We start from the raw sequence: 24,460 nt of genomic DNA on the forward strand, positions 1-24,460 counted from the left end.
GTGAGGACCCAGCTCCCCAAGAAGGATTACCGCGCTCAGGGGCATCTTGGCAGAATCCGAGCACCACTCGGGTGTGAGCTTTTCCAGTGGGCAATGGAGAACTGGCTCTATGATAATAATAATAATTATTATGGTATTTGTTAAGCGCTCACTGCGTACGAAGAGCCGGGGTGGATACAAGCAAATCGGGTGGGACGCAACCCCTGTCCCGCTTGGGGGCTCACGGTCTCGATCCCCATTTTAAAGATGCGGGTACTGAGGCCCAGAGAAGTGAAGCGACTGGCCCAAGGTCACACGGCAGACAAGCGGCGGAGCCGGGATTAGAACCCGTGCCCTTCCGACTCCCAGGCCCGGGCTCTGTCCGCTACGCCAGGCCGCTCCTCCATGACCGGGCCTGACCGGTTCTGGTTGAGGTTGCGCTTAAGTCAGTTCCTCCGGGCCTGGGAGGCCATGAGGTTCGTTCATTCGTTCACTCAGTCGTATCTATCGAGTGCTTGCCGTGTGCAGAGCACTGTACTAAGCGCCTGAGAGAGTACAATACAACGGTAAACAGACAATTCCCTGCCCACGACGAGCTCGGAGTCTAGAGTTGAGTTGGAAGTCCCTTTCCCAGCCCTAGCCGATGCCTTAGAAGATGGGCTTTCCCTACGACGCTGTAAACTCCTCGAGGACAGCGACCGTACAACTCGGTGGTATCGTACTCTCCCAAGTGTTTAGGCCGGTGCCGCGCACCCATAAACCACTCGATCGTTCGGTCTTTTTTATTGGGCACCTACCTCGTGCGGGGCGCTGGACGAAACGCTCGGGAGAGTACGACGCGGCGCTGTGACAGACACCTTCTGCCCACGGCGAGCTCACAGTCTAGACGGGGAGACAGACATTCAAAATCGTTAAATTACGGAGATGTACTTAATCAGTATTGTGGGGGCTGGGGGACGGGGAGGTGGTGAATAAAGGGAGCAAGTCAGGGCGATGCAGAAGGGAGTGGGAGAAGAGGAAATGAGGGCTTTAGTCAGGGAAGGCCTCTTGGAGGAGACGTCAATAAATACCACCGGTCGATTGACCCCCCCCCCCCCCGGCAGCTCAGGACGGGGCCCGGCGGCCGGGACTCCCAGAGAGCCGAACGAACGTAAGGACTCCAGCGGAGCGGTCGGGATGAGGGAAACGGACACGGGAGGCCGGGTTTGGCAGGGGAGGGGGGTCACGAGTGGCAGAGCGGGGATTAGAACCCAGGTCCTCCGACTCCCGGCCCCGTGCTCGTCCTTAAAGCCAGTGTGGAGGCCTGCCACGAAAGAGCGTAAGAAAGTAATCTGCGGCCCGTGGCGATTGCTTTGCTCTTCGCTCTCATCTCTTTGGAGGTGCTGCAGTAGTGTTGCCGATGTGGCCGCTGCTTGGAGAAGCAGCGTGGCTCAGCGGAAAGAGCCCGGGCTTGGGAGCCAGAGGTCGTGGGTTCAAATCCCCGTTCAGCCGCCTGTCAGCCGTGTGACTTTGGGCAAGTCGCTTCTCTTCTCCGGGCCTCAGTTCCCTCATCCGGAAAATGGGGCTTAAGACTGTGAGCCCCACTTGGGGCAACCTGATCACCCTGTGTCCTCCCCAGCGCTTAGAACAGTGCTTTGCGCCGTAGTAAGCGCTTAACAAATGCCGTCATCATTATTGGTCTTCTAAATGAGCTGAGACAGCTATGCTCCGGTAACCGGCCCGTTGGACATTTCGTTATTGCTCGAGAAGAACCCAGAAATCAGGTGATGTGTTTCATCTTCCCTTGGTATTCCTGCCATTAAAAGATTTAGTGAGGGGAAGGAGTCAAAACAAGTTTGCCAGGGAAGGGCTTGAAAAATGTCCACGGAATGGACACCGATCCACTGCTGGTATTTATTCAGTGGGTGACATTTATTGAGCGCTTTACCGTGTGCAGAGCAGTGTAAGCGTGGCTCGGTGGAAAGAGCCCGGGCTCGGGAGTCAGAGGTCGTGGGTTCGAATGCCGGCTCTGCCGCTTGTCAGCTGCGGGACCGTGGGCGGGTCACTTCGCTTCTCTGGGCCTCAGTGACCTCATCTGTCAAATGGGGATGAAGACTGTGAGCCTCACGTGGGACGACCTGACGACCCTGTACCCCCCCCCCCCGGTGCTTAGAATAGTGCTCTGCACGTGGTAAGCGCTCAACGAATAGCATTATTATTATTACTATTATTATTATTATTATTGCAGCAGTAAACAGACTGCCCACGATTCTATTTATTGCTCTTGTGTCTGTCTGTCTCCCCCGATTAGCCTGTAAGCCCGTCAGTGGTCAGGGACTGTCTCTGTCTGTTGCCGATTTGTGTATTCCAAGCGCTTAGTACAGTGCTCTGCACATAGTAAGTGCTCAATAAATACCATTGAATGAATGAATGAATGAGTGCTTACTCTGTGCAGAGCACTCTACTAGGCTCTCGAAACTGGACTGTGGTCTCCAGACTGCAAGCTCGCTATGGGTAGGGAACGTGTCTGCCGGCTCTGTTACGGCGTGCTCTCCCAACCACTCGGTTTAGCGCTCTGCGCCCAGTAAACGCTCAATAAGTACGATGGATCGATCGATCGATTGAAAGAGTATGATCTCTGCCCTTCAAGGAGCTAGCCAGGGAGGCCGAAAAAGAAATTACAGGTGGGGGAGGCAGCCGAATTGCTCCTCTCTTCTCCCAAGCGCTTAGGACCGGGCTTTGCACATAGTAAGCGCTCAGTACATGCCATTGATTGATTGATTTGCAGAATATGCATAAAGGCTGGTGGAGAGGGACGCTGTCTCATCTCTCCTAACTCTCCTTCCTAATCCTTGGGGCTAATTCTTGTTCTGCCTGTAGATCTCCCGTTCTCTCTAGTATCGCGTCTTTTATTTATCCATTTCTTCCAAACGGTTAACACCGCCTTATCAACGTAGCTTTCTTCCTCCCACGTTCACATCATTAAGCTTCCTTTCAGTATACTTAGTCCTTCCTTCTTTCGTCTAGTCTGTTTTTCCCGGTCACCTGTTTTAGGCATCTTCAACTCCAGACCTGTAATTTTGCCTCCGGTCTCGTCTTTCACTCTCCCACCCCCTTCCTTAAAGGGTCTCTTGCCGAATTGTACGTTCCAAGTGCTTAGTACAGTGCTCCGCACACGGTAAGCACTCACTAAATACCATTGATTGAATGAATGAATGAATGAATGAGTGAGCCCTGAGCCTGAATTGTGAACTTGCATTTTTGGTTTTTCATTGATTTCTGAAGGTTATTGATAGTAGACCCTCATTTTTTTTTTTTTTTTGTATTCTATTTAATACCTGTTGGTTTCTTTTTCTCTGCCAAGTGAAAATTCTTCAGAGGGGTTGTTTTAACTTCCTCTGTTTCGTCATCCTCGTATCTTTTTATGCGCTGCCCCGCCTTTCCTTCGCTTTGATGCCGGCAGCACTTTGCTTCCATCGACTCCATTTCGGCTCCCGTTCCGGCGCTCTACCCAACTCTTCACTGATCTTATCCTGGCCGAGATTTAAAGCGCGTCATCTGAACTCGTTCATCTAGACCTCTTTCGGTCCTCTTCAAAATCCTTTCCAAACTAGGCGCCCGAGGCCTGTTCTTCTTTCTCCTTTAGGGCCTTTTTTGCGAAGCTCCTTCTCTCCGTCCCTCTCCGTCCCTCAGGCCTTGTCCTAGGCTGATTTAGGTTGTGGGCCGCCCGCACCCCCGACAGGGACCGTGTCTTATTCCCACTTGTGTATTCTTCCTAGTGCCTAGTACAGTGTTCTGCACATAGTAAGCGCTTAATAGTATTATCACTACCGTCCCGAGCACCACCAAGCAGGGTCCCCTTCCAGTGCCACAGAACTGGAGGCAGCGGGAGTCGAAAAGCAAGAGGGTTAGCAGCTGCTTTCCAGGTTTTAGTCTCAAGATTCCCCATCATCCCACCAATGTGTAAGGAAAGTGGGAGTGGCATTTTGGGAGATCTGTGGACCTGGGTGATGTCTCCCACTCCCTCATGGCAGAGTCATTCAGTGGTACTCATTGAGCGCTTCCTCTGTGCAGAGCACCGTACCAAGCGCTCGGAGTGGACGATTCGGCAGCAGATAGAGACCGTCCCCGCCCGCTGACGGGCTCGCGGTCTAATCGGGGGAGACGGACAAAAGCAAGACACCTTAATCACGATAAATAGAATCAAGGGGATGGACACCCCATTAACCAAATAGGGTAAAAAAAAAATACCTAAAAATACGGAACGCTTCACCAATTTGCGTGTCATGAGAGTACTGGGGGGTGTCCAGGATGGCAATTCAAGTCCTCGGAGCTCCTGCGGCGGCAGGAAGCAGGAGGGCCTAGCGGGAAGCAGCCTGGCCTAATGGACAGAGCCCGGGCGTCAGAGGACCTGGGTTCTAATCCCAGCTCTGCCAGTTGCCTGCTGTGTGACCTAGGGCAAGTCACTTAACTTCTCTATGCCTCAGTTTCCTCCTCAAGAGAAGGGGGATTCGATACCTGTCCTCCCTCCTACTTAGACTGCGAGTTCATTCGATCGTATTTATCGAGCGCTTGCTGGGTGCCGAGCACCGTACTACGCGATCGGGAGGTACAATTCAGCAAAAAATAGAGGCAATCCCTGCCCACAACGGGCCCACCGTCTGGACGGGGACTGTAATAATAATAATAATAATAATGATTGTGGCATCTGTTAGGCACTTATTATGTGCCAGGGACTGCTCTAAGTGCTGGAGTAGATACGAGGTGATCGGGTTGGACACAGTCGCCGTCCCTCATGGGACTCACGGTCTCAATCCCCATCTTACGGATGAGGTAACTGAGGCCTAGAGAAGTGAAGCGACTTGTCCAAGGTCACACAGCAGACAAACGGAGCCGGGATTAGCACCCAGGTCTTTCTGATTCCCAGGCCCGTGCTTTATCCACTAGGCCGTGCTCCTTCCCCGTAGTTCCCTTGTCTCTACCCCGGCACTCAGGACAGTGCTTGACACGTAATAAGCAATTAACAAATACTATCATTTTTGTCATTATTATTTCTGATTATTTCTAGGTGGGTAATGGGATGGAATCCTAGAGGCCCAGGAAGCCGCAGGCAAGTCCCAGGGACCTAAGGGGAACCGTTCCAATGACGTGTCCTCGTCTGCCAGAGGCCTCTCTTTGTATCACAAAGAGGATTACACCACGGAGGGAGGGGAGCTTTATCCCCACCAATTAATGGCGTAACTGAAGTGTACCGTAGTTGTTGGGACCGGGGCTTGTCATCAGAGCGCGGGGTGTAGTGGATGGGGCCCGGGCCTGAGAGTCAGAAGGTCATGGGTTCCAATCCTGGCTCTGCCACTTGTCTGCTGCGTGGCCTGGGGCAAGTCACCTCACTTCTCTGGGCCTCGGTTACCTCATCTGGACAATGGGGGTTAAAACTATGAGCCCCATGTGGGGAGAGGGACTGTGTCCAACCTGATTAGCTGGTATCAACCGGCGCTTAGAACGCTGCTTGGCGCATAGTAAGCGCTTAACAGTTACCGCAATTAATTAATCAGAGGAATTAACTGCCACTGGCTCACCTAGGTGCATTTATTTTTACCAGAAGCCCTGCTACTCCCCTCCCCTTTCGGTTTGTGATCCTGCCCCTTCTTTTTCACCGGAGGGAGCCCAGTGATGTTTCACCTATCACTGGATGGTTACTTCCCCAAAGGGTCTGTCGGGGGGGGGGGGGGGGGGGTAAGGTGGCCACCGACAACACGATGAATTTGGGATGCCCCGTAACCAAACCATTATGTTGTTTAAGTCAGGGTGTCGATCATTCAATCGGTGGCATTTATAGAGCACTTGCTGTTCGCAGAACACTGTACTAAGCGCTCGGGAGTGTTCAGTGCAAGAGAGTTGGTAGACGCAATCCCTGCCCTCAAGAAATTTGCAATCTAGTAGGGGAGACAGACGGTTAAACTAGATTACAGATAGAGGAAGCAGCAAAGTGCAAGGAGGTGTACACGAGTGTTGTTCGGGTGGCGTGAGTATCAGAAAGCTCAGTGGGTACAGATCCAAGATGCAGAAGGGAGGGAGAAGAGGGTGGGGAAGCGAGAGGTTCGTCAGGGAAGGCCTCTTGGAGGAGATGTGATTTTAGGAGGGTTTTGAAGGGCCGGAGAGCGGTGGACCGTTGCATATAAAATGGGGAGGCGGGAGGGAGGACGTAGGCAAGGGGTCGGCAGTGAGGAAGGCGAGCGAAATGTGAAGTTTGGGTCGTGGTGAGAGATCGGTGAGGTGAGGCAGGAGGGGGAGAGCCGGTCGAGTGCCTTCGAGCCGACGGAGATTCTGTTTGACGCTGAGATGGGCGGGCAGCCGTTGAAGGTTTTCGAGAAGTGACGTACCCAGAGTGATTTTTCAGAAAAGTGTACTATGGGGTCACTGATGTAGAGCTTCTTTGCTGAGGTTCATGGAACCTCTGTAGTTGCTGAGCTTGTCAGGGGGTAGCTCCTGACCCTCTCCCTTGCTCCAGAACCACTGCATTTTTTTTTTTTTATGGCATTTGCCGAACACCTAGGAAGTGCCGGACGTTGTACTAAACCCTGGGGTAGACGCAAGCCGATCAGATTGGACACAGTCCCTGTCCCCCATGGGGCTCACGGTCTTACTCCCCATTTTCCAGATGAGGGAACTGAGGCACAGAAGTTAAGTGACTCGTCCAAGGTCACACAGCAGACAGGTGGCAGAGCCGGGATTAGGACCCGGGTCCTTCGGACGCCCAGGCCGAAATCGATCAGGGAAAGCTTGTTGGAGGAGGTGGGATTTGGGGAGGGCTTCGAATGTGGGGGACGCTGGGGTCTGTGTGATGTGTGTGGCGGGGGGGGGGGGGGACGGACTTCCAAGCCAGGGGAACGGCATATATTATAAATTATTTACTTATATTAATTCCCGTCTCCCCCTGTAGATTGTCAGCTCACTGTGGGCGGGGAACACGTCTGCCAACTTCCTTGCACTCCCGAGCCCTTAGCGTGGAGCGCTCCGCACATAGTAAGCGCTCAATAAACACCGACGATGAGGACGGAGGCGAGAGAGGGGAGAGCACGGTAGAGTTAAAAGGTTGCCTTGGGAAGAGCAAAGGCGGCGGATTGGGAAATAGTAGCTGAAGACGGCGTGCGGGAAAAAGTGGCAAGATTTGGCGGGGATTGAAGGCCAAATTAGGCATGAGCAAGTGAACTGGCGGTGGATGTGACCTTGGTAGCCTGGCAGCGCGTGTGAAGTTTGGGGGTGACCACCATAGGCGCTGATTTCATAGGATCAAGGGGAGCTACGGCCCCTATGTATCTGACCCACTCAGTGGGTGAACGGTATAGCTTTTGGTGCGGGGTGGACAGATGTAGCTCGGCGCCCGACAGGTGGAGCCAAGATGGCACCTCTCTCTTTGGCCCTGTGCCGGCTCGCAGAGCGGGGAGGAGGAGGATGTTCTTCTGGTCCTGCTTTTCTGGCCCTCGCTGGGCACCAGGACTGGGCACGAGCGTTTCTTCTCACCCCTGGCCCCAAAACTCCTTGAGAAGGAACCATCCGCCCACCTCACCCCACCTCTCGATCTGTTCCATTTCCCCTCCTCCACCCCCTGCCTTCCTCCTCCTCCGTCTTCCTCCTCTGTTCCCTCAAATCTCCAGCCCCCCAGTCCTCCAACACCCTGTTCCCGTGGTCGCCCCAACCCTCCAAATAAAGTTTTTGTTTCGTCTTGGAGTCGGGGGGATTTGTTAAGCACTTACTGTGTGCCAAGCACCGTGCTAAGCACTGGGGTTGATAGAAGCTAATCAGGTTGGACACGGTCCCTGTCCCACATGGGACTCACAGTCTTAATCCCCATTTTACAGATGAAAAGTTGACACTCCCAGTGGTAACTTGGAGGTCTGGAGACTCAAAGGAAGCTGGGTTTAATGGTTTCCTTATTAAGGTTCGGTACGGACTCAACCTCCTCCTTCCACTCTTTCTGTTCGGCGAGGATTTTGATCCCAAGGATTAGTCAGTAATGCCATGTGGTTTATGTGATCCTCGGGGTTAATTACGACCCTGATGTAATGGGCCTTCCTCCAAGGGACTCGCCACCGATCCTTGGGGGTCTGCTACTTTGCAAACTCTTTTAAAACAGACATACCAAAAAAGGGATTTGTTAAACGCTTCCCGTGTGCCAGGCACCGTACTAAGCTTTGGAGTAGATACAAAGTAATCAGGTTGGACGCAGTCCAAGTCCAACGTGAGGCTCACAGTCTTAATCCCCATTTTACAGGTGAGATAACTGAGGCGAAAGATCAGACGGCAGACAAGTGGCGGTGCCCGGCTCCAAATCAGGGGGATTTTGAAACACGCGGGAACCAGGGATACCAAACCTCACACATCCCCCTCCCCACAGTCTACAGCCCCTGGCTTCCAACCCTCCCTTCCAGGGAGGGGGGGATGCAAAGGATGTTTCCAGCCCTCTCTCCTCGAGATGAACAACCACCCTGGACCGTTTCGGGGGTTGATTTTCTTTGGAGTGAGTAAGGGGCAGAGTAGTAGGGTATTCAGTGGAAAGAGGGCCGGAAAACTTTGGAAAGTACTGTTATAAGTGACCCTTCGGAGTCCCGAGAGCGGAAGACATTTTTTGGGGGCCATCTCACTGCTTTCTGGCACCTCCTCCAGAAGTTGGGCAGTGGCCAAACTCAAAGCAAGCAGTCCGTTTTCTCTCGTGTAACGAGCCCTCTGACAAAGGGCTCGATGGGGGAGCAATTTGAAATGACTTAAAGTAGTAGTTTTTGAATTATCTATGGATTTCATTTATCTGTGTTGCCCTGTACCCCTTTACCCTAAGTAATGGAGAATTCACAGTAAGGGTGATCCGGTTAAAGTTTCTGACCCGACTGTGAATTTCAAGATGATTCTCATTCTTAGAATATTATGCTTTTCTAAGAGGCAGTTTTATTAACATTATGACTCCTGCAAAATACCCCAGAATTGTTTTCCCCTAGAAATCAGATATTGCTCTCAGGAAAGCTATTTAGATAAAATCGTTGTGATGATATTGAGGACAATTTAAATATTACCTTGAATGTGCTACTGCCCTGGGCTTGGATTTACAGACAAAGGTCTGGAAGTGCATTTAATTATACTAATTGAATCATCTGGGTCCTTCCATATGACAAGATTATAAATGTTCTCTCATTCTCATAAAAACAAATTTAAACCCAAAGGATTGGACTCAAATTTGCACCACTGTTTTTTTCTGGGATTTGCCTCAATAAACCTGACTTTCCACAAGCCCTGTAAAAAGCAGGGAGAGTGAAAAGGACTCATTAGAGCAGAAAAGTCAGTAATGAGGTAGAATGCACGGGGGTGTTTTTCTTTTCCTCGATAGACATATGCCTTTTTTAGCCGCAGTAATCGGTTTCTACTAGATCCGTATCCTCTTGATTCTCATTTTCCTTTATTATGTGAATTTGAACTTTGGATGTAGGAGAGATTAATGCTGTTCTTTATTCACTGATTTATTTCCAAGGATTTTCACTTACCCAGTCTTGTTGCTTGCTTGTTTTTGGATCGGGGGCCACTCCCCCCCCCCCCCCCCCCCCCGAAATATAACGCCTTCTCTGTTTTCTTTCGGTGCAGATTCATTTTTCAGTGCCTATTGTATCCTATTGCGCTCTATTGTATCCACAGTGCATAGAGAGGGCCACCTGAATGTAGTTTTTTTGTTTGTTTCTTACACTTAATGCAGAATTCCAAATGGAAGGCTGCCTAGAACGTGTTCCCAATTTTACTTTAACATGCTCTGCTTTCGTGCTAAGTTTGAATAAGCTTTTGTTTCCGAGGTAATTGCAGTGACCCTTCTTACTATCTAGCCGTCGTAGAGGGTTCCAACTCCCCACCATCTCCACCGACCCGGCGAATAAAAATAGTCGAATGTACATCCGACACGAGTGCTGAGCCTGCAATTAAATACACAGGTGCTAAGGGGGGGCTGAAGGGAGGAAGGGAGACGAGGCTGTTGTGAATTCTTCAGGGAACTTCCTAGTTGATGCCACGATTTACCACCGACTGTGGGAAGAGAGATTTTCTTTGGTTTAACATCTCTAAAATCCAGCCTTTCCAAACTCCTGCCACGTTAATCCCAATCACTTCTCCTCTCCCGCCTTGATCAGCGTCACCAGCCTCCTTGCGGACCTCCCAGCCTCCCGTCTCTTCCCCTCTCCGGTCCGCACTTCGCTCCGGCTGCCCGGATCGTTTTTCTCCGGAAATATCCGGTCCGTCTTTCCCCGCTCCTCAAGGACCTCCAGTGGTTTCCCGTCCACCTCCGCATCAAACGGAAACTCCTCCGCGTCGGCTTTAAAGCAGTCGATCACCTTGCCCCCTCCTACCTCCCCTCGCTACCCTCCTGCTACATCCCAGCCCACACCGCTTCGCTCCTCTAAGGCAAACCTTTTTCCCGTACCTCGATCTCATCTATCTTGCCACCCACCTCTCACCCACATCCTGCCTCTGGCCTGAAACGCCCTCCCTCTTCATAGCCAACAGACAAATTACTCTCTCCACCGTCAAAGCCTTTATCGAAGGAACGTCCCTCTGTCCTGCCCCGGCCCGGAACGCCCTCCCACTTCATATCCGGCAATTACTCTCCCCCCGCATTCAAAACCTTTATGGAAAGCACGTCTCCTCCAAGAGGCCTTCCCCGACTAAGCCCTCCTTTCTTCTTCTCCCTCTCATCACCCTGAGAGTTTCTTTGTTCATGGTATTCGTTTAAGCACTTACTGGGGGCCAGACACTGTACGAAGCACTGGGGTAGATGATGCGAGCTAATCAGGTTGGAGACCGTCCTACGTGGGGCGCACGGTCTTCGTCCCCATTTTACAGATGAGGTGATCGAGGCACGGAGGAAGTGAAACGACTTGCCCAAGGTCACACAGCAGCCAGGCGGAGGAGGCGGGATTAGAAGCCAGACTCCCGGGCCTGTGCTCTTCCCGTTAGGCTATGCCGCCTCTCTAGCGTCGTCCCTCACGGCAGCCTGATGAGATCGAAAGGGGAAGGTATGAGCTTCGTTTTGCGTTTGGGCAAATGCCGCGTAGAGAAATGAAGCAACTGGCCTTTGACACCTCAGGGAAAATGGGTAATGACAAAGTCGGAGAGACGAGTTCCCAGGTCCAAGAGTCGATTCTTCAACCGTAACTCCTAAGGCAAATCCCTCTTCCCCCTACTCTTTCTGTCCCCAAATATTGCTACTTTAGAATATTTTCGGGGGCCAGTGAAAGGAGAATGACGCCTTGAAGTCTCAGCACAGTGACCCTTGAAATATAGGGGACCGGGGTGAGAGACTGTGGCTCTCCTAGGGAAGCGGCGTGGCTCCGTGGAAAGAGCCCGGGCTTGGGAGTCAGAGGTCGTGGGTTCTAATCCCGGCTCCGCCGCTATGTCAGCTGTGTGACTTGGAGCAAGTCACTTCACTTCTCTGGGCCTCAGTGACCTCATCTGTAAAATGGGGACTAAGACTGTGAGCCCCACGTGGGACGGCCCGATAACCTCGTATCTACCCCGGCGTTGAGAACGGTGCTTGGCACGTAGTAAGCGCTTAACAAATACCATCATTATTATTAATTTTCCAGCCTTCCTACGGAGGCTGCTTCTGAAGGCCACGTGGTCAGGTTGCCTTCCTTCGTCCCCTCGCTGCCCGCGGAACGTATTCTGAGGGCCCCTTCTACAGCGACGGGTCGTCCCCCGTCCCCCGGTGGGATTTGTCCGGTGGCCTTTGGATTTTGTGATGTCAGCGCTGCGGACCGTGAATGTAATAAACTCTTTTGTACTCCTCCCGTAGAGAACGTCATTCGGGAAAATCAGTGGGGCGGTGCGGATATCCGTCGAGGAGCTGACCCTGTTCTCAGAAGTAACCTCATTTGCTGTGGCTACTCGGATGGAGTGGTTGTGGGAGAGCAAGGGAAAGGACTGATAGAAGGAAATACTATCTATGGTAAGAAGTGCTTTCAGAAGCGAAATCACCGCCATCCTCATCGACAGCATTTCGTGAGCACTTACTGGGAGCAGAGCGCTGTCCTAGGCGCTTGGAAACGCCTCCCACCCCCTAACTGTGGGGGTCCCTCGAGGTTCCGTTCTGGGTCCCCTTCTATTCTCCATCTACGCCCACTCCCTCGGAGAACTCACTCGCTCCCGTGGCTTCAACTACCGCCTCTGTGCGGGTGATTCCCAAAATCTCCATCTCCAGCCCCGATCTGTCTCCCTCTCCGCAGTCGCGCGTTTTCTCCCGCCCTCAAGACATCTCTACCTGGATGTCCCGCCGACACCAGAAACTTAACATGCCTAAAAGAGAACCCCCTTATTTTCTCACCCAAACCCTGTCCTCCCCCTGACTTTCCCGTCACTGTCGACGGCGCCACCATCCTTCCTGTCTCACGAGTCCGTGACCTCGGCGCCATCCTTGACCGCTCCCTCTCATTCCGCCCACGTACTCAATCCGTCACCGGATCCCGTCGGTTCCACCTTCACCGCATCACTAAAATCTGCCCTTTCCTCTCCATCCGGACCACCACGTTAATCCAGACCTTTACCCCGTTCCACCCCGATTACCGAATAAAGCCTCCTTGCTGACCTCCCAGCATCCTGCCTCTCCCCACTCCGGTCCAGACTTCACTCCGCTGCCCGGATCGGCTTTCCACGAAAGCGTTCGGTCCCTGTCTCCCCCCCCACCCCCCCAAGAGCCTCCAGGGGTTGCCCATCCGCCTCCGCGTGAAACGGAAATTCCTCGTCGTGGCTTTAAAGCACTCCACCGCCTCGCCCCCTCCTACCTCCCTTCAGCACTCTCCTACTACAACCCAGCCCGCACGCCTCACTCCCGTAACGCCAGCCTCCTCGCTGTACCTCGATCCCATCGATTTCCCTGCCGATCTCTTGCCCCCACCCCGCCTCCGGCCTGGAACGCCCTCCCCTGTCACATATCCGACAGACAGTTATTCTCCCCACCTTGGAAGCCTTGCATCTCCTCCAAGCGGCCTTCCGTGACTAAGTGCTCATTTCCTCTTTTCCCGCTCCCTTCTGCGTTGCCCTGACTTGCCCCCTTCTGCCTATCCCGCTTGACTTTTATGCTGCTGATCTTTTTTTGTCGACTTTGTAGGATCTGTCTTATCAGAGCAATTATGCGGTGACTTGCCCCGTCGTGAACTATAGAAGATGTTTATAGGTTTCTCTCTGTATGTCCAGCAGTTATGTACGTATCTGAAATCTATTTATTCACGTGAACGTCTCTCTCCCCCTCGAGAATGAAAACTCAGTGGGGGCAGGGGACGCGTCCGCCGTCGGGCCGTACTCTCCCGAGCGTTTAGTACGGCGCCCTGCACAGAGTGAGTGCTCAGTAAGTGCAATGGATTGATGGATTGAACTGACGCCCGCAGTCCTGGAGCTGACACCCTGATGGGGATGACGGACAGACACAGACTGTCCAGTAAAGACAACGGGTAAGAGATTAGGCACGTCATAAGGACGAAAGTAAACAGGTAATGAAGGAACAGGTGATCTCACAACTGCAGCCGATTCGGTGGTACGTTCAGGAAATGAGAGGTTAAAGAAGATGCTTTTTCAGGGGGACTCTGAAGCTGGGGAGGGACGCGGTTCGTGGATTTGAGTGGAAAGGGACTCCCGCAAGGGGAATGTCATCGACCGGTGTTACTTATCGAGGGCTTACTACGTGCAGAGCATGGGAGAGTGCAATATAACAGATTTAACCGACTTGCTCCGTGCCCGTAATGAGCTTACGTGAGCAACTGGTTAGAGATGGGAGGGTCACAAGCGGGGTACAGTCGGAAGGTTAGTTTGGGAGGGTTTAGTGGCTCTTTGTTTTATGGTACTTTCCCAAGCGCTCGGTACAGTGCTGAGCACACAGTAAGTGTTCAGTAAATGGGACCGAATGAATGGATGAATTTTAATGAAGGAGTACAAACAGTGCCCCGCCGATTCTCACATGCCCGCAATCCACTCGTTCGCAAGTAATCAGGCTCCGGGCGGCCCTCGGGCTTCTGACAAAAATCGGTTTTTGTGAAATGTCGTAGGTAGAAAACACGGTGAGTCAGAACCGATTATCTCACAGGACCCGTGTTATAAACGGGCGATCGGGTCCTGAACCGGGATCGGACGCCTTATTTTCGGAGCAGTTACCCAGAATCGTGTCCCCTTTCCTCACGCGTTTCACGCGTTTAAATTCAGTCGGGGGGTGGTCCACGGTAGGGTAGCCAACCTCATCAGAAGAGAAAACGAATGCGTCGCCCCTCCTCCCACGCTTGGCGGTCAAGTACGATTGCCAGCCACCCCTTTTCCCACTCGGTTCCCTCCACCCTCCTCAAACTTTCTTCCCCTCCCCTGCCCTCATCATGGCGTGTAAAACTGTTTCCCCATCTCTCCGTGACTCTGCTGCGCCCCCGCCACAACCGTTCCTGCCCCCAGAGCTGGGTTTTGTGTGTGTGTGTGTGGTTTTTTTTAGCGGTGTTTGATCAACACTTACTACGGGCCGGGCACTGTACTAAGCACGGAGGTCCATACGAATGAATCAGGTTGGACACGGTCCAGCTCCCCCGTGGCGCTCACCGTTTTGATCCCCGTCTTACAGATGAGGTAACTGAGGCACCAGAGAAGCGGAGTGACTTGCCCACGGTCCCACAGCAGCCAGGTGGCGGAGCCGGGATTAGAACCCAGGTCCTTCCGACTCCCCAGGCCCGGGCTCTACCCGCCAGGCCACACCGCTTCCCTGGTTCCATCAAAGAGTCTAGGTACTGCCAGGTCTTCCACCTCTTGCTCGTGCCCTCCGACCTGGACCCCCCCCCCCCCCCCACCTCACACCAGCCGACCACTGCTCGCACCATCTCCAGAGCCCTGCTACAATCGCCTCTCCCTCGGGAGGCCCTCCCCGATTCATTTCTCACCTCCCTACCTTATCCCCCCCCCACCGGATCCACGTCAGCACTTCACCTAAACATCTTGGTACTCACCTCTTTCCCCCGGGTAGCACTTAACGTACGCGTCATCGCCCTCTATCGCATCCTCCTACCCGTAATTCATTTTAATCGCCGTCTCGGCCGTTGGGTTGTAAGCTCCTTGCGGGCAGAGATCACGTCTCCTAAATCTACTGCGTCGTGCCCTCCCGCGTGCTCGGTACAGCGCTCTGCACACAGTTAGCACTCACTAAATACCGCTGGTCGATCGACTGGTCGATAAGGTCAAAAATAACGGGGTGTACCTCCGAAACGGCGTTTGGAATTTAGAAAACGCGAGTACCGTTTGGTGTGACTCGAGGATCTTAAGCCAAGGACCGTCTGCACACGCCACCCCGATTTTCAGATCGGTGAACTTAGTTACAAAAGACTTAGACCTACCGTGACGTAATCCATCAGTGGCATTTATCGAGTGCTCGCCGCGTGCAGAGAACTGCACTAGGCTCTCGGGAGAGTACAGTGTAACGGAGTCGGTAGACACGTTCCCTGCCCACAGTGAGCTTCCCCTCTAGAGGGGGAGAGAGGCATCGATATGAAGAAGCGAATTATGGATAGGTACAGAAGTGTCGTGGGGCTGAGGGAGGGGTGAATAAAGGGTGCGGATCGAGAAGACTTCCGCAGAAATGTGGAACCTGCTGTGAGTCTCTCTTACGTATGCATCGATTCTGTGCCCGGTCTTTTCCTTCCGAAGTGTCATTTGCATAATGACAAACCTGCTGAGCGGTAGGTCGGCGAGAAGCGACCGTGTCCCTATTCCCTGCTCTCCACCCGGGCCCTAGGACCGTCGTCATTCTTCAGCGCTCCACCGTTATCGTGTAACCACTTGAAACGCTCAGAGTGGCATAAACCGCTGATGAGTTTTTCTACCTACAATTTCTGCAGGGCAGGTCACTGCCGCTTCTCATCACAAATGACCGAACTAGAAAGGTTAAGTGACTTCCTGAAGGTTACGCCGGCGTCACATACGGCATCAAAGTCGGAGCTGGCAGCGTTGATTCCCCGGGCCCTTGGGAAGATAATCCTGCGGTCCCGGAGTTAAAAATGAGAACCGTCCCTCTCGGGCCTTTGGGAAGATAATTCTGCAGTCACGGAGTTAAAAATAAGGCCCCCCCCCCCCCCCGGTCCCGAGAGAGAATTTACGTCGCACCCAACGCCTTTGAGCCTGACCCCTCGGGACTAAAATGAAGTCAGCAGAGAGCTCCGCAATTGTCCCGAGGGCCAGCTCCGTCAGGGCCTGGCAGATCTAACAGAGACCAGATCTTCCTCTCGTTTTAAATAACATTTTTGTCGGTTGCCGATGTATCTCTGGCCGGGCCTGGCCCCTCTCTGTCACACAGAGCTTCGAAACGGTGGCTGAGATGAGACGGGCACCGTGTAAGCACGCTGTGGGCAGGGGACGTGCCCGCCAACTCCGTTATATCGTACTCTCCCAAGCACGCCGACGCAGTAAGCGCTCAATAAATAGGATCGAGTGATCGGTAGCAGAAGGCTGATCTGAGAGTTGAGCCAGGGGTGGAGCTCTGCCTGAAGCTGGAGCATCGCGGGAAGTTTTTGTCGTTCATTCAGTCGTATTTGTTGAGCGCTTACTGCGTGCAGACCACCGTACTGAGTGCTTAGGAGAACACAGTACAACCGAGGGGGAGACGGGCGTTGATGTAAATAAATCAATCAATTACGGATGCGTTCGTGAGCCCTGTGGGGCTGAGGGGGTGAAGGAAGGAAGCAAATCAGGGGGATGCAGAAGGGAGTGGGAAAAGAGGAAACGGGGGCTTAGTCAGGGAAGGCGTCTTGCGGGGAGATGTGCCCTCAGCAAGGTTTTGAGGGTGGGGAGGGTCATTTTCGGATAATAATAATAGGAAAAGTCGTAGTATTTAAGTGCTCACTACATGCAAGGCACTGTACCAAATGCTGGGCTGGACGCAGTCCCTGTCCCATATGAGGCTCACAGTCCGGGTAGGAGGGAGACCAGGCGTGACCTAGTGGCTAGAGCCCGGGCCCGGGAGTCAGAAGGTTCCCGTCCCGGCTCCGCCATCGGCCTGCTGGGTGACCTTGGACAAGTCACTTCACTTCTCTGGGCCTACAGTTACCTCAACTGTAAAATGGGGATTGAGACTGCAAGCCCCACATGGGACCGGGACTGCGTCTAACCCCATTTGCCTGTATCCGCCCCCGACTCCCGGCACGGAGGAAGTGCTTAACAGATCCCGTTATTATCGTTACTAGGAGAATAGGTAGGAGGGAGCGAGCCGATGGAGTACCTTCAACTCAACGGTCGGAGGTTTCTGCTGGAGGCGGAGAGGAATGGGCAACCGGTGGAGGATTTTGAGGAGTGGGGAGAGGTGCTCGGAAGGATGTTTTGAGAAAAGGATCCGGGCAGCAGAGTGACGCGTGGGCCGGAGACGGGGAGCCCCCTTGGAGTCGTCCCGACTTGGTCACGCGCACGTAATGTGGGACTCCCTAAGAACCACCTCCCATCACAACCCCAGACCCGCCGTGACGCGTCCCTTGAGGAGTTAGAAGGATGATCCTTGCGGATGTCACCACCCTACGGTGGTTTGGGGTACCCTGTCCCTAAATCCCAGTCACTTACACAGGCCCTTTACACACACCTCCCACCCCGCCCCCGCCTTTGGGTAGCCACGTAAGGACAATCCTGTAGGCAACGGGCTCGGAGCTCACCGAAAAAGACGCTTCCGCCCGAAATTCGTAGGTTTGATGCGTCCGGGCAGGGGTGGGTTTGTGGAGATCCAAAAATGCCGGGCGATAGAGGAACGAGGATGAGTATCAATCGATCCGTATTCACGAGGTCGCCTCGCTGCTGAAAATTAGGTGCCGCCCCGTTGCGGGTCACCGCGACGGTGGATTTTACGCGAGAGCGTTTCCACCGAGAGAACGTGGAACTACCACAGGTTGGGGAGGGACAAGCCAGTCCTTAACGCGATGGCCCGATGACGCCTGTCGGATACCGGCGCGGCTTCTGCCGCCGGGAGCGGTCGGGTTTTCCGCCCCGTCTCTCCGAGACGCTTTCGATGAGCCGTCACCCGCAGGTGATCTATTCTCTAGCACGGAGCCCAGAAAAATCCTGCTTTTCGAACCCAGGCCAGCCGGAGACCTCTCTTACCCGGTCAGTCACGGACAAGGCGACGGCAGAGAGGTACGGAGATGGGGAGGCCGAGGCCGGCGAGTAGCAGCCGGCGAGGGGGCGGTGACGGTGGCGACCGTTGCCGTCTGAGGAAATGGTCATTTCGTCGCCGTGCCCGTTTTTCCCCGGCTGTCCCCCGCTAACTGCCCAGGAAACATCAGCTTACGAACAGCCCTCGCCCCTGTAAGCAAAAGCGATATATCGGGCGACCTGGTAACCGCGAGGCGTCGACGCTGGGCTCCGCCGGGCCGCTGACCTGGGAGTCGGCGCTACGCATCGAAGCTGGCCGCTCTACCAGTTCGGCCGGTGCGTAGACCACATCTGTCCGCCCGGCCCGAAAGGGGAGTAAAGAGGTTTTTACGTGCGGCAACTGTGTACAGGGAATCTCTTCCGGTTCGCCCCTGGCTCTGCCGCCTGCCCGCTGTGTGACCTCGGGCAAGTCGTTTCACGTCTCCGTGCCTCACAGTTACCTCTTCTCTAAAATGGGGGTTGAGGCTGTGAGCCCCACGGGGGTCAGGGACTGCGTCCCACTCGATTTGCTCACATCCACCCCGGCGCGCTTGCCGTCGTCGTCGTAATCATTACCATCACCCCGCCTGGGAAGAGCGGGGTCTCCGATTTGAACCGCCGGTCTTTATTATAATGATTGTAATATAACCGGGGTGTCCGTTAAGGGCTTACCGTGCGCCGGGCACCGCGCTGAGCGCTGGGGTGGAGACAGGCAAACTGGGTTGGACGCCGTCCCTGTCCCCCGTGGGGCTCGCGCTCAGAGATGAGGGAACCGAGGCCCAGAGAAGCGAAGTGACTTGCCCAGGGTCGCACAGCAGACAAACGGTGGATCCGGGATTGGAACCCATGAGCCCCCGTGGACTCCCAGGCCCGGGCTCCAGCCACCGCGCCGTGCCCTTAACGTGCAATTTATTTCTTCCGACTCTACGACCGTCCACGACCCGGCCCAAGCGCTGGAATCCAGAACCATAAGGGATCAGAGGCTGAAGATTTAGACTCGTAGAAAGCGCGTGCAGAAAAGACTCCTCCACGACGAGGGGCAGAACTGCGTTGAGGCGACCGGGGCCTTGGGAGTTGAGGGCACAGTGGAGTCCAGAGGCATCCGGGGAGAACCGGCCTCGCGCTTCTGCTTTCAGGATTTGTTTTGGCGTCTGTTCACTCCGTGATGGGCGAGAGCCCCGATCTGGGACCCCACCCCGGAGTCTTGTCCCCCCCCCGCCCCCCCGTTATCCGTTCCCCCTTCCCGCCACTCTCCCCCGCGTACAGCCGCGCGCTCCGCACCTCAGCCCGCCAACTCTGGCCTCGCCGCGGGATCTGCCCGCCGGGGCCGCCTCGCTTACCCGCCTGCCCACGCACCCGTCGCGTTTTGTCCGACGCAGGTAACAAGGGCTGCGGGGTGTGGCTCACGTCGTCCAGCCTGCCCCACATCACGAGCAACCAGATCGGCCATAACAGCATCTACGGGGTCGCCGTCTTCTGCCGCAAAGACGCCGCCGCCGCCTATCTCCCGAACCAGGGGGGCCACCAGAACTTCAACGACGAGGGAGAAGCTGCCGGCTGGGAGGACGACCTGGACGGCGAAGACGACCGCTTCTCTTCCCGCAGGTCCATCAGCGTGGCGCTCATCGAGTCCAACAGCATTAATCATAATGGAGGTGAGTGAGACCCCTCCCCTGCTGCTCGCTCAGATGGTGGCCTGGGGAAGCAGGGCGAGGCTTTGCTCTCCAGGACACCGCAGAATCACAAGCGTTGGGCCTTCGCTTAGGACCGCGCCCCGGCTTCCGGGAAGGAACGGAGCTAACGTGGGCTCGCTCCCCTTTTTAAGGAGCTGTGGAGGAGAAGATTCCACCGTCTCCACCGACTCCCACGTGAGTTACCCTGAGCTTTATTAGGTCACTGCTCTTTTTATTCCCGCCTTCTGTTTAAGAGACCCTAAGAGCCTGGGTGTTATTATTTTTTTAACGGTATCCGTTCAGAGGGGTAGCGTGGCGTAGTGGATAGAGCCCGGGCCTGGGAGTTAGAAGACCCGGGGTTCTAATCCCGGCCCGGCCGCTTGTCTGCCGTGTGACCTGGGGCAGGTCCCTTCGCTTCCCTGGGCCTCAGTTACCTCGTTTATAAAACGGGGATTGAGACCGGGAGCCCCACGGGGGCCGGGATCCGTGTCCAGCCCGCTACGCCTGTATCCGCCTCGGTGCTCGGCAAAGGGTAAGCGCTCAACGAACACCACGATCATCATCCCCGCCAGGCGCCGCCCTAAGCTCGGCCACTCTCATCCGTGGACCGGGCCCAGGTCTGGAACCTAGGGAAGAGCGACCGGCTTGGAGCGGGATGCCCGAAATAGGAGGGAAATCACCAATTTGCTCGACCCTCGGCTTGGGCCCGAAGCCCAGAGGCATCTGACTCGGGTTGGGTGGCCACAGACGAGGGTCAGGATCGATCGCCGGACCCGTTCCCCGAAGCCACGCGCTCGAGGTAACTGTCAGGGAAAAGGATCGAGATTGGAACGGTCCACGGCGGAGCGTGGAAAGGCAGAGAATTTCCAGGACGGCGTTTGGTAGGTCGAGGCTGAAAAGAGGTTCCGAACGGTGTCCATCCTCGAGCCGTTCTCAGGACCGCGGTGAAATGTGAGTCACGCTGGGCCCTTCGGGACGTCCGTGTCCCGAGGCGGCCAGCTGTCTGTCACCGGGGCATGCGCCCCGACCCTGTCCCGGGTGGGTTCTAACGGGAGAACCGGGGCATTTGGGTTCGCCGTGGCCTTGGGAGATCCGGTCCGGTCTATACGTTTAGGGGAGTGGGGGTTAGGGTCGGGGGGGACTGGGGGGTGGGTCTAGGCTGCCCAGGATGCCCCAGACAGGACCTCTGACATCTAGCTGGGTACCAGTTTACGTGTATCTCAAGGGCACGGGTGTAGGCGTGGCCTTAATGATGATAATCGTGGTATTTGTAAAGTGTTGACAACCGGGGGGGGGGGGGGGGGAGTGCAAGGTAACCGGGTCGTCCCCCGTGGGGCTCGCGGTCTTCACCCCCATTATCCGGCTGAGGTAACCGAGGCCCAGAGAAGCGGAGCGGCTCGCCCGAGGCGACACGGCGGACGAGCGGCGGAGCCGGGATTAGAACCCACGTCGTCTGACTCCCGAGCCCGGGCTCTGGCCACCGAGCCGCGCCTCCGGCCAGCACTCTCCGTGGTGACTGTAACTGGGCTGTGATCGTGGAATTAGCCGTGTCCGAGGCCTTCGGGACTTGACGGGCAGAGCCTCGGACCGCACTGGATCGGCTCCCCGAGGCACCGCTCGCTCATCCGTTCGTTCATGCGGCCCCGGTCGCTGAGCGCGGAGGGCTGTACTGAGCGCTTGGAGAGTAGCAGCGTGGCTCGGTGGAAAGAGCCCGGGCTTGGGAGTCCGAGGTCACGGGTTCGGATCCCGGCTCCGCCACCCGTCAGCTGGGTGACTGTGGGCAAGTCACTTCACTTCTCGGCGCCTCGGTGACCTCATCTGGAAAACGGGGACGAAGACCGCGAGCCCCGCGTGGGACAACCCGACTACCCTGTATCTACCCCAGCGCTTAGAACAGCGCTCCGCACGTAGTGAGCGCTTAACCAACACCACCCTTATCAGCCGTGTGACTGTGGGCAAGTCACTTGACTTCTCCGTGCCTCGGTGACCTCCTCTGTAAAACGGGGATTAAGACCGTGAGCCTCACGTGGGACGACCTGATTCCCCCGTGTCTACCCCAGCGCTCGGAACGGTGCTCTGCACACGGTAAGCGCTTAGCAAATGCCAACATTAATCATTACGGCTCGGCAACAGATGCCGGTCCGCGACCCTCCTCTCCTCCGACCCCTCCGCGGGCTCCCCGCGTCTCTCCGCACCAGATCCGAACCGCTGATGATCAGCCGTGTGAGACTCTCCAGCCTCCGGTCCCGGCTTCCCCGTCTCGTGCCCTTTGCCTCTCCCTAGCCAACCTCCTAACCGTTCCTCGCTCTCGACTCTGCCGCCTCAGGCCCCGTGCTCGCCCCGCCCACCGGACCCCAGCTCGCTCCACATTCCCAGCCCTCCTAAAATCCCCCCTCCTCCAACGGTCCTTCCCCGGTTAATCTTCCGCGTAAAATTCCGTCGGCCAACCCCGCCACTTCATGAACGAACTTCTGCCTATCCCCAGCGTTCATGTATTTGCGTGGACGCGGTTACTCGGCACGGCCCAGCGGCGAGAGCCCGGGCTGGGGAGTCCGGGGGTGTGGGTTCCGATTCTGACTCCTCCGCTTATCCGCTGCGTGACCTCGGGCGAGTCGCCTCCCTTCTCTGGGCTTCGGTTGCCTCGTCTGTAGAATGAAGATTAAGGCGGGGAGCCCCGTGTGGGGTAGGGACCGTCTCCAACCCGATGACCTCGTATCTATCCCCGCGCTTAGAACGGTGCTCGGCACACAGTGAGCACCTGACAGATAGCACCGTCGTCGTCGTCGTCGTCGTCATTTTGACCACTCCGCTGGCGTGGTCACTGACCAGTATTTTTCACGTTTGTCCCCATTGGAGCATAATAACGACGACGGTGTTCTTTAAGCACTTACTCCGGGCCGGGCCCTTGGACTGAGCGCAGGGGTGGATCCGGGCAGATCGAGCTGGACGCAGTCCCTGTCCCACGTGGTCTCGGTCCCCATTTGGCAGATGAGGTGACTGAGGCCCAGAGAGCGACCTGCCCGGGGTGACGACGGCGGTGTCCGTTCAGCGCTTGCTCCGTGCCGAGCGCCGTTCTAAGCACCGGGGCGGATGACGAGGCAACGAGGTCGTCCCCCGCGGGGCTCGCCGCCTTCAGCCCCGTTTTCCCGATGAGGGAACCGAGGCCCAGAGGAGCGAAGCGACTTGCCCGAGGTGGCGCAGCAGACAGGTGGTGGAGCCGGGGTCAGGACCCGTGACCTCCTGACCCTCGTGACCGGGGGCCGTGTCGCTTTATCGTTCCGTGCTTCCCCGGGTCCCCGTCTGAGGAACTCCAGCGCCCCGCGGCTCCGATCCGCGGTACTTCCCCAGCGCCGGCGGCGCGCCGTCCTAAGCGCCGAGCGCCCCTCCTTTCTGAGCCCCGACGGCTCCCTCTCGCTTCCGTCCCCCTCCAGCTGCCGGCCTGTACATCAGAAGCAGCGAAGCCCTGAATGTCGTTGCCAACGTCATCCACGCCAACCGCGACAGCGGCGTGGCGGTGTCCCAGAGCCCCCGGCTCACCCGGATCGCCGACAACAGCATCTCCCGCAACAGCCTGGGCGGCGTCCTGGTGGAGGCGGAGTGCAGAGTGGAGCTTCGAGGGAACGGGATCTATGACAACAGCAGTCACGGCATCGCGTCTAAGGGCGACGGGATCATCGTCGAGAACGACATCATCGGAAACGGGGGCTGCGGGCTCCAGTTACTCCAGGCAGCGGACATGAAGGTGGGGGTCCCTTCCGTAGAGCCGTTCCCTTCCCTCGCCGGGGCGGGCGGAGGAGCCGCCGCCGGGGTCCCCGCCCCCTCTCGGCCCCCCTCGGCGCAGGGCGGAAAGCCGGCGTAGCCGTGGGGAGCGCAACAGCTCTGCCGCGCCGACACGCCATCCCTCGGTCGGCAGAGGGGCGAAACTAATGCAGCCGTGGAGGAGAAAGGCGGAACCCACCAGTTTGCTGATGGCTCCGGCCGGCTACCGACGGGGACCCGCCGCCCCGTTTATCGGTGGCGTCGGAGAACCGGAAGAAGCAGGTGGAGATGGTGAGGAACGGGAGGCCCTTGCCCTCCAGGAGAGCTTCCGTCCTGCTGGCGGTACCTCCTGAGCGCCGAGCGGGTGTGATGCACCGCGCTAAGCGCTTGGGAAGTGCGAAACAAGCGGGTGACCGTGCCCCGCCCGCCAAGGGTTGACCCTCTCTCGGGGGAGACGGGCGCAAGAGGATCTTCTTCCCCGTCTCCCAGTTGGCACGGGGGCCTGCCGGATTACCAGTCGCCGCCTGCGGGTCGTTGGTAGTCTGGAACTCAGACCCACCCCCGGCCGCCGAGCTGCCTGGATTCGAAGGACTGCCCTGGGACCTCCCCCAGCGCGGTAGCGCTGGCGAGAGGGAAAACAGGGCTAGAGGAGGCTGGGGTAGGATCAGGCAAAAATGCCGCGGTGGGGTTTTTTTCCCATTTTAAAGGTATTTGTTAAGTGCTTACTCTGCGTCCAACACCGTTCCGAGGGCCTGGGGTAGATACAAGTCCATTAGGGCAGACGCGGTTCTTGTCCCGCTTGGACTCCCCCAGTGGGAGGGAGGACGGGCATCCCCATTTTACAGTGGTGGAAACCGAGGCACAGAGAAGCGACTGGCCCGGGGTTGGCAGAACCGGGATCAGAACCCCGGGTCCTT

General features: G+C 56.1%; 1 protein-coding gene across 3 annotated transcripts in view; it reads left to right on the forward strand.

Annotated features, from left to right (window-relative positions):
• The window catches only part of FBXO10 (F-box protein 10), a 105,843-nt gene that overhangs the window by 77,686 nt on the left and 3,697 nt on the right, over positions 1 to 24,460 (forward strand). For 2 of the 3 annotated variants that reach the window (XM_029055710.2, XM_029055708.2), the window contains 3 exons: positions 11,783 to 11,935; positions 19,491 to 19,766; positions 23,216 to 23,526. In XM_029055710.2, the coding sequence (XP_028911543.1) occupies positions 11,783 to 11,935; positions 19,491 to 19,766; positions 23,216 to 23,526 (740 nt within the window). The remainder of the gene's footprint in view (positions 1 to 11,782; positions 11,936 to 19,490; positions 19,767 to 23,215; positions 23,527 to 24,460) is intronic. The other variant, XM_029055711.2, reaches the window with a different exon arrangement.

The sequence above is a fragment of the Ornithorhynchus anatinus genome, chromosome X5 (genome assembly GCF_004115215.2).
Source record: "Ornithorhynchus anatinus isolate Pmale09 chromosome X5, mOrnAna1.pri.v4, whole genome shotgun sequence".
Classification (NCBI taxonomy): domain Eukaryota; kingdom Metazoa; phylum Chordata; class Mammalia; order Monotremata; family Ornithorhynchidae; genus Ornithorhynchus; species Ornithorhynchus anatinus.